Here is a 16,954-nt window from a genome sequence, read left to right as displayed (position 1 = left end):
ATTCACAAGTTCTGCCGTGCTCTTCAGCCACAGTGCCTCCCCAGCGGCAACTGTTACTACTTGCCCGGATGTCCCTCCAGAGCCCCGCTGGGCATATACACGCATCTGCACACTTCGTTTTTGCACAAACATAACTCTTGTCCATGTTGTTTGACACTTTATTCTTACTACTTAATATATACAGGAGATTGTGCCACATGAGTATATGCAGACCTGCCTCATTTTTTTTTTTTTTTAAAGATTGGCACCTGGGCTAACAACTGTTGCCAATCTTTTTTTTTCTTAAGGATTGGCAGCTGGGCCAATCTTTTTTTTTTTCCTGCTTTATCTCCCCAACCCGCCCCTGTACACAGTTGTATATCTTAGTTGCAGGTCCTTCTAGTTGTGGGATGTGGGACGCCGCCTCAAGGTGGCCTGACGAGCAGTACCATGTCCACGCCCAGGATCCGAACTCTGGGCTGCCACAGCGGCGTGCGTGACCTTAACCACTCGGCCACGGAGCCGGCCCCCCACCTGCCTCTCTTTTTAAAGCTGCATAATCATCCAAGTTATGGACGTGTTATAAATGATTTAACCAGTTCACTGCTGAAGGACAACTGTTTCCAATTTCTGCTTTTACAAACAGTGCTGCATGAACACCCCTGCGTGCGCGTCATTTCTTGGATGGTTATCAGGAAGAGAGAGTGCTCAGTCAAAGGATATGTGTATTCAGACCTGACAGATATTGATTCTCCAGTCAACGGCACGAGCGCTAGATTTCATACACTGTCAGCAACACGGTGGGGAAATGGCTTATCACTGCACGTTTCTTATCACAAGACAATCCCACTCACAGGTGAGCTCACGCCTCCTTTCACATTTTATCTATCGAGCCTTGACAGCACTGACTGCCTCTCTCCCCGTCCTACACGCGTTATACTCGCTAACCCATTTAATAACAGGGACTATGGTTACCCCCATTTTACAGCTCAGGAAGCTGAGGCCCAGTGGGCATTAATAACTTGTGAGGTCAAACAGTACCTAAGCGCAGAGCCGGGATTCACCCCAACGCTCCTGTCCAGACAGCTCTGGGGCCCAGGCCCAGGCAGCAGCCGTAGCTCCTTTTCCAGGAGTTATTCGCTTTTATCCTTTGTGTGTTTATCGATGGAGTTGCTGGTCTTTTCTGTATTTAATTTGTACAAATTCTTTATAAAGTAAGAAAACTAACCTTTTATCTCTGAAAAGAATTAGACATGCACTTTTCCAGTTTGTTATTTCTCTTTTGACTTTTTTTCCCGCTTTTTCTCCCCAGAGCCCCCTGTACATAGTTGTATATTTTAGTTGTGGGTCCTTCTAGTTGTGGCATGTGGGACGCCACCTCAATGTGGCCTGACGAGTGGTGCCACGTCCGCACCCAGGACCCGAACCAGGAAAACCCCGGGCTGCCAAAGCAGAGCACGCGAACTTAACCACTTGGCCACGGGGCCGGCCCCTCTCTTTTGACTTTTTTTTTTTTTATTGTTTTCCTTTTTTTTCCCCAAAGCCCCCCGGTACATAGTTGTATATTCTTTGTTGTGGGTCCTTCTAGTTGTGGCATGTGGGACGCCGCCTCAGCATGGCTGGATGAGCAGTGCCATGTCCACGTCCAGGATTCGAACCAATGAAACACTGGGCCACCTGCAGCACACTGCGTGGACTTAACCGCTCGGCCACAGGGCCGGCCCCTCTCTTTTGACTTTTATGTTGGCTTAATTCATGCAGAAATTTATTTGTATGTACCTAAACACACGCAAGTTTCCTTGTCAGGCTTAAGACTTTTAAAATAATTCTTCCACATTTTTTCCCTTAATTTTACAGCTTCATTTTTTAAATCTTTAATCTATCTGGAGTTGATCTTGATGTAAGGTTTAAGGGTCAGGAGCCACTTCATTTTTTTCCAGGCAGCAAATTGTCCATTTCTTGAATGAACTGTCTTTCCACTACCAACCTGAAATGACCTCTACTGTTCCTAAATTCTTGTGTTTCCAGGACTCTTTCTGGACTTTTCTATTCTACTGAGGTGGGTATTACTTACGCCCACATTACAGATGGAAAACGTTTACGTAACCCGGGCCAGCTCATACAGACCATTACCTGGTGGTCACACCTTTGTACCTGAGCTGTAGTGACAGCTGGTGTGGGAGCCTCCCCAGAGCCTGTGCATGGTGACGAAAACTCTGTCCCACGGAGTTTCCGAGCTGTAAGCTCAGGAAAGCCCAGGTGAGGCGAGGGGCCTGAAGCCAGGCCGGAAGCCCTCTCTGCTCAGACTGCAGCACAAACCCGTTTGCTGGGACACCAGGGAGGCCTGGGCCTGCGGAAGGTCCCATGGGCTCTGGCCACCACTCTAGATCTGAGGCCAGCTCCCATGTCACCTCTGGATCCAGGAGTCACCACACTGAGATCCTGCAGTTGCTCTGGACCCAAAGCTAGGGTGTGCTGAAGGGGAAAGGTAGAGAGAGGCCGCCACCCGCCCAGACTTTCCACCTGATGAGGACACCTCAGCAAGGCCCTGAACTGAACCGCACAGTGACCCTCAAACAGGGTGGCACCGCAGTAATCTGAACTCCTACTGTAACCTTGACCTTTCCTCATAAACCTTCCCAAGTTTTTAAGGCACCGTTAACACTGAACTGAAGGCTGACAACCAGGAAAACCAGATCCAACTGGAGACAGGGCCTTCATTAACCAGACCCCAAGTCAAGAGAACTCAGGGGCTGTTATGTGGCTTTGAGAACAAATGGAAATGAAACAAAAACAAAGGGTGTGATGGAAACTCAAAGCGACCAGTTCCTGGAGCACGTCCTGGGCACTTCCTGCACTTGCCGCGTCTGCACGCTGTGGGATTGTTCTGTGTGGTGACTATATGGTGCTCCAAATCCTCAAAGAAAAGAAACATTCTGGAAATTACTGTACCCTCCATACTAAGGGAGAAAGGGAGCGTGCCTTTTAGAAACCCCTTCACAAGGAGGGTTACGGGGGAAAGGGGACTTTCTACTTGGCCTTCCACCACACTAACAGTTACTCAGAGCTTACTAGATCCAGGCCCTGGTCTGAGCTCTCAGTGACTTAATTACCAGGGAGCTAATCAAGGAGAACTTGGCCTAAGCATTTCAGTTAACAGGTTTTCTAAGACTTTAAAAAAGTTTCTAAGTTAATAGAGATTTTCTTGAATTTTAAAAAAGTGAAATCTGAAGCACATCACTAGTGGACACTTGGCCTGCTGGGTCAGTCCCTGAGGAAGAGGGGACGGAGGGCAGGAGGGCTCCCGGCAGCAGAGGTGGGAGGGAACATGGCAGCACCTCCTTGTCCGGGTCCCTATGTTGGGTCTGTCGGTCCTCGCAACCACTTGGTGGGTGTTCACTACTGCCCCCTGCTTCACAGATGAGGAAACAGGTTACCTGGCCAGGGGTGGTGCCAGGATGCCTGCCTTCTTGGCCATAGCCTCCTTTCTAGATGTCAAGAGAAGGCGCAGCCAGCAGGGGTGCTCAGGGTCACTGAGCTCTGGGGCATAACAAGAGTTCCCTGGACACCCTCTACTGGTCTTCAGGGGAGGTGACGTATGAAGATGCGAGCAGATGTGGGTCCTGACGATGTCCCGACACTGTGCTGGGCTTTACGTGCATTACCTGAAAAAATTCCCTCAATAAACCTTTGAGCTAGGAACTGCCCACATTACACAAAGAACCTGAGGCTCAGAGAGTACAATTGACCTATCCAAGGTCACAGAGCTTGTGAATGGCAAAGGGGCAGTTAAACTGCCATCTGACAAACTCCAAAGTCATGTTCCAGGCTCTTTCTACTTGGTCAGGTGGGGTCTGTTGAAGACAAAGCGAAATGTGGAAGGTGCAGGTGGCAGCAGCCTGAGAACCAGAGCGGGGACTCTGTCCCAGGGCTGGGGCCCCGCCCCTCCTGAGTGGGAGCAGCCCCTGAGGCCAGACATTGCACAAGAACCCCAGCACTCAGTGTTCTGAACGAATGTCCCCCCGGGAACTTCCCTCCCACCTACTTTTGCTCCACTCTCAGGGAGGGCAGTGCTTCCTGCTTTTTAACTGCACAGAATCCAAACTCAGCACTGAGCAGACCCCTAGAGATGGGTCAGGGGAGGGCTTGCCAAGCCCTCACAGTGAGGGAGAAACAGGGTCGAGACGTGGGCCCAGGGCCCTCAGCACCTGGCGGCCCGGAGCAGGCTGCCTCGGGGTGAGGCCAGCCCAGCCTGTCGGAGCTCAATGCGGAACAGCGAGTGTGCTCTGCGGAATGGCTTGCACAATCGCACACCATCATTACTGAGTGTCCTTCCTTGATAAGGTACAAATGAGAAGCTGTGCCTATCATGGCGGCTGTAATTAGTTTTACTTTCCATCAGCTCAATCCATTTGAATGCTTTCTCCTTCCTACCAGTATCTGCGATGGGGCTCCACCAAGCGTGGAGAAGCTGGCACCTTGAACAGTGATTCATTGGCACCAAGAAGGGTCCCTGAGGCCCCAGATTCCTGGGCACGCTCAGTGGATGTATGGACAGAGGGGAAGAGCCCTAGGGGCCTGCATCCAGAGGCAAGGTCTGAGCTGGGAGGACTCCAGGCCAGGCCAGCGACCTGCAGGAAGGGCAGGAGCGCAGAACTGCCTCTGGGCGTCTTGGGAGGGTCCTGGCTAGAGGCAGAAGGGAGGGGCCATTGCAGGACCCATACTCCTTTCTTGCCAGCTCTCTCTGGCCCTCCAGAGCTGATTATCTTAAGTCTTCTTGACTATATGATTTTAGGAGAAGGAAAGGTCTTTTTGCATCTTGAAAGGCAATTTCCTGGAAATTTCTTTAACTGCTGGGCAGGTCTTCATTCAACAAACAGTGAACAAAGCCTAAGAAGGGGAACACTGGGGCGTGCTGGCACACTGGTGTAGACCCCTTTCAGCCAAGGGAAAGCAGGCTGAGTCACTTGCTGAGGGTCGCAAGGCTGTGACAGGCCAGAAGCTTTTGGTCTGTCTCATTCACGACTTTACCTCCTGCACCCAGAGTAATGCCTGGCATGTTGTCCGTGCTCAATAAAAATCTGTTGCATGACCAAGGAAACTTAAGGTTAGAGGGGACACCACCGAGGTAAAAAAAAGAAAGAGGAGGCTGAACAGCCAAAGCAATGCTGCCGACTTCACCAGTGTGGTCTTTCTGAGCCCTCTGTGAAGGACTGGTCTGGAGAGATTGGGTATGTGCTGGGCTGGGGAAAGGGAGCCCCAGGGACCTGTGGGGCTCGAGGGTGTGGTGGTGGTAGCGCGCAAGGGGGCTTCACATGGAGGCGGTAAGAGGGCAGAGAAGTGGGTCACAGGCTCCCCAGCCAAGCAAAAAGCACGGGCACAGGCGGGCCGTGTGGCAGAGGCAGGCCTGCTGGGGGCAGTGGCAAGTTCTAGGCAGTGGAAGCACAGGCTGTGAGGTGGGGAGTGTGGAGGAGGAGGCTGCTGAGGGGCCTGGGCTGGGAAGCTGCGCCAGAGAGCTGGTCCTGCTGGGGCAGGAGGAAGCTGTCCCATTTAGTCCTGAGGAAGCTGAGGTTCAGCAACGAGTGACTTGCCTGAGGTCACATAGCCCTGTCCCTGCCTCTCTCCTAGCCTAGATGAGCAGAACCAAAGCAGAGAGAGGCCAGTCATTTGAACTTCGCCCTACAATCTGGGCTTCTTTCCGGGCACACAGCGCTCAGCAGTCCCTTGGCAAAGGGTCCAAGTATGGGGAGGCTGGAGCTGGGCTATGGGGTGAACTGGAGGGTGGGCTTGGGAAGCAGACTCCAAACCCAAAGGTCAACGATCTACAGGAGCCTCAAACCACGCCTGTCGTGCGAGCGTGGCACTGTGCTCTGCACCTCTTGCTGCACGGCTGCACGCAGGCGAGGCAGGTCAGTCCCCAGCCAGCCCTGCCACGCGGAGGCAAGGGCTGTCTGAGCTCATCACTGAGACCCAAGGCCGAGGGATGTTTTGGCCCCTCCTGGAGGAAGACAAGCCCTCAGCATGGAGGTGCTGGGTGGAGCCCTGGCACCAGGTCTGGGTGCTCTTTCGTGGGGCTGACTCCTTGGCAGACTGTGGGCAGCTGGGCTCTCCTGGGGCTGCTCAAACCCACCTCTCCTCCCACCAGCTGGGAATCTAGGACCTAGCAGGCAGCCAGTGTGATGAGTCCCTGAATCCCAACTTTCTAACACGCTCAAACTCAGCCCTTGTGAGAGCAATCCAGAGCAGAAAGCAAGACCCACAGGCGGCCTGGGGGGAAGCTCAGACTCTGGAGACAGTGGTGAGCAACAGAGCCTTGCCCCTCCTCGCTTTCTGTTCCCTCTCCTAGTGGTCCCTCTACTCTCCCTGGGCCGGCCCCTCACACCCCAGACTCCCTGGGTCTGGGGCTATGGGCTGGACGCAGAAGATGGGAGTGCTCACCCTCTCCCTCCTGGCCCACCTGCGAGGATACGCATGCAGTTAGTACAACCCCAGCCTTGGAAGGCAGTCCTGGCTTAGACCAGGGTCCTCTTCTGTGTTCAGCAACCTGCACCCCAGATGACCCCAGACGACCACGTCCAGAATAGCTCCGTCGCTGCGGCCAGCAACATGTTCGGGGAACTGCAAAAAACTACCTGTAATAGAGGAAGCCAAAACATCCAGTGGTGGTTAGATTCTGGGGTGCCCTGGCTGGATGTGAGCAGTCATGGCAGGGATTCATGAAGACAGTTAATGTCCTGGAGAAATGTCTGCATGCAATTCATTAGTATGTGAAAAAGCAGGCTCTGGAGACAACACACCTGGGCTTTCCGCCTCCAAGCCCCACCAAAGGCCAAACATCAGCCCCGTCTGGGATCTGACCTCCACTCAAACAAAGGCTGTGTATTTTGACGGAAGGGTGACTACTAGACAGAGCAGCACTAGGCTGGACTTGCCTCTGAAGGAGGTTTATCATCTCCCAGAAATGGTTTCCAGACTTTCCACTCCACCCACCCCCTCCAGCCTCATTTCCATATTCAGTACAGCCTCTCTCTCTTCTCAATCACTTGGTCATTTCTCCAGCCATCAGTCATGAAAAACCAGAGGCTGAAACCTCCTCCCTTGGGGGAGAAAGGAGACAGAGCTACTGTCCCAGTCTGGTTTCGCCTCCAGGGAACGGCCTGGCACTCGCGGTTCTCCCGGCAGCCCCTCCCCTCTTCTCCCCTCCACCTCCCAGTCTCTTCTGGGTCTCAAGGAGCCAGCGGCAGGGGAGTGAGGGGGAGGGGGCGGTGCTGTGGGAACAGAGCCTGTAGATCAGGAGGCACTGAACTGGGAGAAGGGGGTGTGTGGGGGTCTCAACCTGGATACACATGGAAATGCAAATTAAGACCTTAAGAGTAGATTTCTCAAATCAAGGGGGGCACAGGGGGAGTGAGGGAAGAGCCAGCCTGAGCTGACAGTCACCACACCCATTGCTGTATTGATTTGTGGGGCCTGTTGGCTCCCAGCTCCCGGGAGAGGCACACTGCTGAAGCTCATTAACAAATAAACAGTTCAGTCTTCGAGAGGCCCGCACAGCTCCACCCCTGCCCAGGGCAGGCCGACCTCTCGGCCCTCCTCCAGAATCTCTGTGGGCTGAAGGGTAACTCAGAGCTTCCCCAGGCCCCAGCTGGTTCAGTGTTATATTTACGCTGCCTCTGCTTTCCAGAATGTTGTTGATTTCCACTGTACCCTGCCTCTCTCTCCTCCTCCTATTAAAATTTTTTTTTCTGAGTAGTAAACTTATACAGATTTATTGAGAAAATTTTGAAAATAAAGCACAAAGAAAAATGTAAAAGCCACCCACAAATCCATCACCTTAGGGGGAAAAAACCCCAGGATTACTGTTCTGGTGTATTTTTCTAAGTGAATTAATATTTTTTTAAAAGCAAGATTGGGATCACTTCTAGCATTTTGTGTATTTTTCCAAGCTTTTAAAAAATTTAGCAAAATTGGGATTGTGGTGCACATATTGTTTTTCAGCCTGCTTTTTCACATACATGTATTGCATGCAGACGCTTCCCCAGCGCATTAACTGTCTTCATGAATCCCTGCCATGACTGCTCGCATCCAGCCAGGGCACCCCAGAATCTAACCACCACTGGATGTTCTGGCTTCCTCCATTACAGGCAGTTTTCTGCAGTTCTTCAAAGATGCTACTGGCCACAGTGATGGAGCTGCCCCAGGCACGATCAGCTGGGGTCACCTGGCATGAGGGTCACTGGAAACACAGAATAGGACCCTGTCTGAGCCAGACTGCCTTTCAAGGCCGGAGTTGAACTAACCACACATGTACCTCACAGGTGGGCCAGGAGGGAGAGGGTGAGCACACCTGTCTTCTGGGCCAAGACCACACAGCCCCAGACCCAGGGAGTCTGGGGTGAGAGGGGCCGGCCCAGGGAGAGCAGGAAGGACCACTGGGAGAGGGAACAGAAAGCGAGGAGGAGGGGGAGGGCTCTGTTACTCACCTCTGTGGCCTAAAAGTGTTTCTTTTGAGGAAGATTAGCCCTGAGCTAACTACTGCCAATCTTCCTGTTTTTGCCGAGGAAGACTGGCCCTGAGCTAACATCCATGCCCATCTTCCTCTATTTTATATGTGGGACGCCCACCACAGCATGGCTTTTTGCCAAGCGGTGGCATGTCTGCACCCAGGATCCAAACCAGCGAACCCTGGGCCACCGAGAAGCAGAACGTGTGAACTTAACTGCTGCGCCACCAGGCCGGTCCCTAGAAATCTTAATAATGACGGAAAAGAGAAGCCAGCTCCCTGAAGCATGCATATGTTCACTCATCCAGGGGCTGAGGGCTTCCTGTGTGCCCTCGACTATTCAGGGCATTTGTGGCATAAAGGAATAAGAACCCATCCAAATAAGAACTGGGTTCAAATCGCGCTTCTGCTGTTCAGCCTTTACAAAGTCAGAACCTCATAGGAATAGGAATGAACCCGCCTGCTCTGCAGGCTTAAATAACAAATTTCACAGTGCTGAGCACTGACCTGCTGGCAGGTGTTCAATGACTCTTGTGTTCATCTGTCCACCACTGCCTGGCCCAGCCGATTGTGCCTCCCCTGGGACTCTGTCACAGAACTTCCCAAACTGACACCTTCCCCCAGCTCACAGCTGGCCCTTTAAAAAACTCTCAGACCAGACTACTGGTGGTGAACACAATGCAGTCTATACAGAAACTGAACTATAATAATGTACACCTGAAATTTACACAATGTTACAAGCCAATATGACTTCAATAAAAATAAATAAATAAAAACCTCAACACCCTCAGCAACAGGAGGGCTCAGTCTTGACCCACACCCCCTGCTCTCCTAACGACCCCCCACCCCCACCCCAGCTTGGACCTCCTCACCTGGGGGCGACAGAACGCGATGGTGATGAGCAACTAGTTCCACAGAGGATGAGGAAGCAGCACAGACAGTACCAGTTCCTAGTTTTGGAAGCCGGAGGCCCTCTCCACGTGCCAATTTCATGAGAGGGGCTCTCCAGGATGGGGGCAACAGCACGAAGGTTTGGGGGGACTCTCTTCCCAGTTTCATGGAAGCAACATCCCACATGGCCCTTGTTCTCCCAAGCAGACTCTTGGTGTCCCCATTCTCTCTGTACCAGGCAGAGCAGCCTTCCATCCATCTGCTGCCCAGCATCCCCAAACGTCTGCCTTTTTGAGGTCTTATCTGAGGTCACATTCACCCCCAAATCAGCAGTGTAGGGCAGCTAGGCCAAAGTCAGGCTGGAGTCAAAGGGCTTGGTCCCAAGACCACCCAAAGCAGGCTTCACCTCATGGGTCTGAGGACAAAACCAATCTGTGCTTCCTGTGGAGAAAGGCTGCTGCCTGGCCGCCGTTGCAGAGAAAATGCCACCTCACCACCTTATATTCTTACACACAGTCATGGTCAAGATCACTGTTATCTGTTACTACAGGTAATAATGTGTCCCTTTCAGAGCTTATGCCCTATGAAGTAAGCAGTCAAATGAGATCCCAGGGCACAGGGGATGACAGGGAGGCAGAACAATCTGCCCAGCGTCGTACAAGGGACCTGGAGGAGAACCCACGTCTGACGCCCAGACCAGTTCTTTTTTTTTTTTGAGGAAGATTAGCCCTGAGCTAACTACTGCCAATCCTCCTCTTTTTGCTGAGCAAGACTGGCCCTGAGCTAACATCCATGCCCATCTTCCTCTATTTTATATGTGGGACGCCTACCACAGCAGGGCTTTTGCCAAGCGGTGCCATGTCCGCACCCAGGATCCAAACCGGCAAACCCTGGGCCGCCAAAGCAGAACGTGTGAACTTAACCGCTGCGCCACCAGGCTGGCCCCTGGACCAGTTCTCTTTGGGAGTAAGCAGAACCTAAAGTTTTCTCCTGGGCTCTTCCCCATCCGGTTTATGTAACTGTGGCTCAGCAGGCTGCCCTCTGCCCTGGAACTTCACTGAGAGTGGAAGGCAGGAACACCTGCCACCACTAACCTGCAGTGGTGGCAGCTAGAGGTCCAGAAGGGCTTCGATGGGGCCCTAAGCCAGTGCCAAGAGCTTACTGGGGTCTGATTCCTTACCAGCTCCTTTTCCAGCCTTTTGTGGAATGGCCCCCATCACACAGCGGGTAGATGGAACGTCTGCCTGACCCAGACTGGCACCTGGGAGTGACACACTAGCCTTGCCCAGCTGGCCCAAATGCCAAGCTCAGACCTTGGGGCGGGGTGGGGGGGAAACGGGGACATGCACTGAGCATGAGGCCCAGATACAGCACCTTGCTGGGAAAGGGAGGGGTAGGGACTAGAGCGGGAGGCGAAAGCACCACTCTGGGGCCAGGAGACCCGGCTTCCAGCGGCAGCTCAGCCATGTGCTTAAGGAGAAACCTCGGGCAAATTACTTATCTGAGATCCTGAATCTGGGATCCACAGGCCCCAGGAGTCACAGATGGGCTTCAGGGATGCCTGGGAACCCCTGAACGATAACTGACGTTTGGTGTTATCAGGAGGTTGTGCCTCTGACGGAGACCCATGAGCCCCCTGCCCTGCCTCTGGGCTGCATTTTCCACACAGGGACCCTGGTGGGGCTGACTAAATGAACACACCGACATTCTGAGATGCTCACACTGAGATACCAGGAAGAGGACGCTACATAAGAATACCTGTGTGCCAGTCTAAATCTTAGTGCAGTTAGTGAAATTAACAGACATGAAAACAGTTCTCAAGTTTCCTTCTACCATAAAGGGCCTGGAGAAAGCCAAGCAGGACTGGAGGCAAATAGAGCTGGACTCCTGAACAATTCCAGCTGCTGCCACCCTGCAAACTCCACATGGTCACGCAGAGAAACAAGTGGGAGAACAGGAGACTGCATGCGCATGGAAAGGGGCCCAAAGTGAGCCTGACTCTGCTCTCGAGTAAAGGGGCCCAGCAGAGGTGGGGAAGCACCTGGTGCTGTGTCAACCCTAGGACACCTGGGGAGTTACGTTCTCAAGTGACCACAGAGCTGAGTTAGTCCAGGAGGCCGGACCCACACTGACTGAGCGCATTCCTTTCAAAGCCTTCACTCCACTGACCCTCCAGTGCCTCAAGGTGAGGAAAATCTCCCTCTCAGGCCCTGCTTCACACTGGGGCACCGCAAATCCCCACGGAGCTGTCAGCTCCTCAGCGCTATGCGGAGAGATGGGTGGGCCAGGGCTGGTGGGGAGGAAGTCGAGGCAGGGAGGCATCCTGACAGCACTCAGGCCAGCAGTGGCCCCCTGAAGCCTGAGGAGGAAGAAGACAAAGGGAGGGATGTCAGAGGAGGGCTGAGGAGGCAGTGTGGGAAGCCAGGGCAGGAACCCAAGGGCACAGCCCCCCTGCGCACATGAAGCCGGCTTCCAGGGCTGAAGAGTGAGCAGCTGATCTGGGGGATGGGAGCAGGAAGGGAAGCTCAGGGATCTGGAGACCTGGCTGGAAAGCTTCACAGGTGCCAATCAAGAAGGACCTCCTCCCTGAACTTATGCTTTTGGCTCTCTCAGGGCTCGCTCCTCTTCACCTGTCATCTCTCTCCCACCGTGGACACAAGCTGGCACAGTCTCAGAAACAGACAGGCAAACAGTGGGAGCCTTCTGCACGTGGCAGAAGCCTGTGGAGAAATAAATGGATGGGAGGAGCAAGAGGCCTCCCCAGTGCAGGCCGTGAGAGGCGAAGGCCTTGCCGACTCAGTCTCGATGTCTAGCCCATCCTGAGCCCACTGCCAGGCTCATCTCCATTTTCCACTTGACCATCCACCCAGCATGACCACCCGTCACATGCCTGCTCTCAACTGCGCCCTGCCATCTAAGATGCACCTCACTCCACAGGCTCTCTGCCTGGTGAAGGGCACAACCAGAGGACCCCCTCCCCACACACCCAGGGCTGCCCCCACAGCGTGGCTTTCAAGGTCCCTTGCAGTCAGGCCCAGTCCACTCTCCTGCCTGGTCAGGGCCCTGGCCTGCACTCCACTCAAGCCAGCCTCGCTCAGCACAGCCAGCTCGGGCCTCTCACCTGCCTTCCCTCTCCCTGTGGTCCTTCCAAGTCCCACAGCTTCTACTACTCCCAGGACAGCGAGTGTCACCCAGAGGTTCCAAGTCGGACAGTTCTGGGCCAGTGTCCTGGCTCTGCCACTTACTGGCAGCGCCTCCACCCTCTGGGCTTCAGCAGCTCCATCTGTGCCTCGACCGACAACAGCCCTCAGGCTGAGCGCCAGCACGGCGCCTGGCACCTGGTAAACACAGGGAGGCGGCTCTCCTCCCCCTGCGCTCCTGTAGCACTTACAAGCCTCACTGCGGCACTTAACACTTGGCCGGGCTGTTGTTTTTATTGCGTTATGGCCCTTGTTTTCCCAGCTGGACCATCAGTTCCTGAAGACACCTACATCATTGGCTTTTCTGATTTCAGGACCATTCACTGTAGGAAATGCAGACAATCAATTACACTCCAAAAAAGCAAAGGAAGCCACCTGTAACCTCTTAGATAACCAGTGAAAACATTTTGGCTTACTCCCCTGCACCTCTTGTGCATACATATTTCTTTTCTGCAAATTAAGATCATGCTGCATATAGATTTTTGTGTCTCAATTTCTTCACTCAACACTCCGAGGTGAATCTTTCCCTACATCAGACATTCTTCAAAAACATTTTTAGACATCCACATAACACTCCAGCATGAGGAGCACCGTCATTTACTCAATCAACACTTCCGTGAAGGGAAGTTAGGCCGAGGCCCCAGATACGGAGACCTGCACCAGCATGCTTGGAGCCACAAACCTGCCAACTACCAATTACCTTCCTTCCGTGCTGATTAAATGCATTTCCTCTCTTCTTCTAAGAAAGCCCATTTCCTGTGGACAAGATTTGTGGTGAAAAATGGAACTGGCTATCATGCGTGAGCCAGTGTGGTGGGTGGGCTGGCCAGCGGACGTGTGAGCCAGGTGCCCTGCCCTTGTCCCCCAGGGTCTGGTGTCAGCCTCATCAGCCTAGGGAGCGCCTGGCAGCCCCCAGTGCCCAGTCCCTGACCCTTGCAAATCAAAGGCCCTTTCTGCCTGCAGGCCAGAGAGTGTGAATAAAGTCGAAGTGCAATGCTTCCTTGTCTAGCTCAGGCATCGCATCACAGGAGGAGCAGCCAGCAGTAAGAAAGTGGTGAACAGAGGCAAGACAGGGCCCAGGAGGCCAAGACAGAGGACTTCAATTCTAAAAGGCTTAAGTGTGTTCTGCGTGGCCCCAAAAGGTAAACATGGAACAAAAGGACAGAAACCACAGGAGACAGATTTTGGCTCAATATAAAGGCTGCTCTAAATCAGTCAAGCAATGCAAAGAATCAACGGGCTACCACTTTGTAAGGGGGTGACCCCCATCCCTGGGAAACATCATGGCTGAGATTATCTGGAAGGGATGCAGGCATAGATGATTAGACCACAGGATGTTCAAGTCCCTTCCAGCCTGAGAGGGAGCTGTGACCCCACAAATGCCCTTACTCCTCCCACAAGAAACTTGTAGGACTCTATCACAGGGAAATCCCACAGCAGCACCTCGTCTGTGAAACACCCTGTTTCCAGACGTTCCTATTACATCTGGAGCCTGGCTTCCTGGGAGCTACTTGTGCATCTTGTAGAAGAGTCTCCAGGGCATTTCAGAACCAAGGGAAACATTTGCAGCCTATTGAAAACCAAACCACATGGGAATATACCACAGCTAATGTGATGTAAGTCATACCATACACAATGAGGGAAGGTTTCTAAACAAAAGTGCTCCCCTTCTTGTGTTTTCTTCCTCTTTTTTCTGGTTGCTCAAACTTAATTAGCCCCACAGCCCATCTGGCAGCTGACAGGCAATTACCCATGATGCTTTGCAGGGCTACTCAGGCCACTCCAGGTATCTGAAGTAACATGCTCAACTGAGGTGTGATCAGCATTCCTTCTTGTACAGACTCTGCCTACCAGCTGCCCCTCCAGAATCAAGAGAGCAGTGACAAGGAACAGCTTGTACCCAGGGCAACAGGAGGGCCCTGGAAGAACTGAGCTGCTGGCTTCCCTCAATGAGTGCCTTTCCTGAATAGGAACAGACACATTCCAACAGAGGCCCTGCATCTTGCGTGGACGTTTGGCCAGGGTCAGACTTCCTCAGACGCCCAGCTACTTTCTGGTCTGGAGCACAGGGAGGGGTGGAAAAGCAGTTTCAAAGGAGTCTTGATATCCAAGGGATGGGAACTTTACCCTTTCCAAAGTCAGCCAAAGGAGGATGAGGAGTCAAGAGTTCAGCTTCTAAGATACTGGAACAGAGGGAGGGGACACTCTGTGAAGTCCACGGCCACCCTCCCTGGCCTGTCTGACAGCTGGTGGTGAAGAGGTGTGCTCAGAGAGGGAAGGCCCCTCATCACTCAGCACCAGGGACCAATCGTCCCCGCTCACTGGCTGAACCCCACCTCTGTCCTGGGTGTGTGAGCTTTCCCCGAGGAATGTGGCAAGTCAGGGGTTAGGTTACAAGAACCGTAAATAATACCCAGTTTAACTTTAAAAAAAATTGCTATTTTAAAACTTACGATTTTTAAAAGCTGAAAAATAACTGGTCCTAAGCTGGCTCAGGAAGGGTGGTTTGCTGCAGACTTCACTGTCTACCCTGGAGATGGAGATGGCCCAAGGGAGGTGAGCTGTCCTAGTCAGGCTCCCTCCTGGAAGCCCCAGGCCAGCTCCCTGGGCAGGCTGGTATCCGCCAGGCACCAAATGCAACCCCATCAAGGGAAACCCACAGAAACCCACACTGGAGAGGAGAAGGCAGGGGTGGGAGCTCTGGGCTGACTTTGACCACAGCCCCTCAACCAAGGCAGCGGAGTGAGGTGGGCACAGTTAGATCTGCTTCAGAGAGGGAAGGCAACTCAATGTCAACTCAGGACTGAGTTCCCAGGAATGGGTGAGAGCAGGGAACAGGTCTGCCAGGAAGCCAAGAGGAGCAGGGAAGGGTTTGCTAGATTCGCCTCAAACCAAGCTCCTGAGATAACACACGCAAGAATGTGACTCAAAGAATGGAAGTGGTTACATTCCCACTCCTCATATCCACACACAGGAAAGAGGCTGTGTGTCATAGTGGTTAGAGCACGACCCTTGGACCCAGAGTGCCTGAGTGCACGTTCCTACTCTGCCAATTACTGGTACGGTCAATGTGAGCAAGCCTTAACTGCTCTGTATCTGGAAAATGGAGATGACGGTATGAGTACCCACTCGGGGCTGCTGGGAAGAGGCAATGAGCTAATAATGCAAACCACTCAGGACGGCGCCTAGCCCACGGTAAGCACTAATAAGAAGTGTCAGCTCTCATCATCATTACCATATTAAATGTCTGCCCGGGGGATGCTGGTGCTGCCTCTGAAGTGAGCTGAAGTCCTTGGCTCAGCTATGCCCAGGCTGGGCTGCCCTGCCCCACCCACAATGTCTCGGGCAGGGCTCCCAGGAGAGGGATGGTCATGGGCACCCTGCCCTGAGCTACTTTCTGGACTGACAGAGGGAGCAGAGGATCCTAAGCCCAGGGCCCTAGCCAGGCCCCTACTCCACAGGGAGCCTGTGGAAAGAAATCTAGATTTTTTCTCTCTTTTTTGACCCCTTGTGTTTTGTAAGAAGCAAGTACAAAATTATACCTCAGAAAAACAACCAACCCTTCAAACCACCAACTCAGCCTCTCCTCTGGGCCACCTCTGAGGTCATAAGTACATGAGTACATGAGTGCATGAATGCATGAAGCTGCACAGCCACGGTCCCCACTTCCAGGTGCTTGGCCTTGGCTGGGCAGAGAAGAGGCCTTCTGCCAGAGACAAGGCTCTTCTGCCAGAGACAAGTTTTGGGGAATAACGGAAATTTCTGATTTCCTGCTGAGATGGGATAGGGAGTCACCACAGGGACCTGGCTATCTTGGCCACCAAAACTCCTGGTGTCTGACCCAGAACAAGATGGCCTTGACATGTCACCGCACAACACCTGGTCTGAAGTCTGAGAGGGAGACCACGGAGGGAGCAAAGGTCCGCAGTCAGGGACCCTCCTCGGGCTGCAGACTTGCAGAAAGCTCTCCCTACAGAACTGTTTCTGGAGCAGGGTTAGAGGGGACACAGTTTAAAAAGAAGGCACAGGACACTCGCTGCTTTCCCAATGTCTGAGTCTAGTCAGGCAGCTCCTCCCGGGGCTACGGGTCTACGTACTGTTTCACACGCCAGCAGGGGCCGCGGGGAGACCAGGGAAGCACGCTTCCACGGAGCAGCACCCGCCCTGAGGAGGCCACGGCACTTACCAGGAAGCGGACATCGTCAAAGCCATTCAGAAGCAACTTGCTCTCATACTGCTGCAGCCCCACCGCCTCCAGCCACTCCCCGACGCTCTGCTCCAGCGTCCGCGAACCTGACGAGAGAGGAATCGGCAGACGCTTGAAAAGGGAAAAACCATTAAGGCGGTAGCAGCGGCACTCAGAGGAAGACAGATGGCACTG

General features: G+C 53.2%; 1 protein-coding gene and 1 long non-coding RNA gene across 24 annotated transcripts in view; both read right to left on the bottom strand.

The window, feature by feature from the left end:
* Positions 1-16,954, bottom strand: part of ANKS1A (ankyrin repeat and sterile alpha motif domain containing 1A) — a 178,517-nt gene that overhangs the window by 13,984 nt on the left and 147,579 nt on the right. For 22 of the 23 annotated variants that reach the window (XM_070585881.1, XM_070585883.1, XM_070585882.1 and 19 more), the window contains one exon: positions 16,760-16,866. The exons of the other annotated variant lie outside the window; for it this stretch is intronic. In XM_070585881.1, coding sequence (XP_070441982.1) covers positions 16,760-16,866 — 107 coding nt within the window. The remainder of the gene's footprint in view (positions 1-16,759; positions 16,867-16,954) is intronic. 23 annotated transcript variants of the gene reach the window in all.
* LOC139077489 (uncharacterized) lies at positions 1,709-10,292 on the bottom strand. The gene is made up of 2 exons (XR_011530061.1): positions 8,459-10,292; positions 1,709-6,316 (listed from the first exon to the last, which is right to left on the bottom strand). It is a non-coding gene; the product is annotated as an uncharacterized lncRNA (long non-coding RNA).

The sequence above is a fragment of the Equus przewalskii genome, chromosome 19, assembly GCF_037783145.1.
Source record: "Equus przewalskii isolate Varuska chromosome 19, EquPr2, whole genome shotgun sequence".
NCBI classification, from domain to species: domain Eukaryota; kingdom Metazoa; phylum Chordata; class Mammalia; order Perissodactyla; family Equidae; genus Equus; species Equus przewalskii.
The sequence above is the reverse complement of the archived record's forward strand: the minus strand, read 5'-3'. Positions and strand labels throughout refer to the sequence as shown.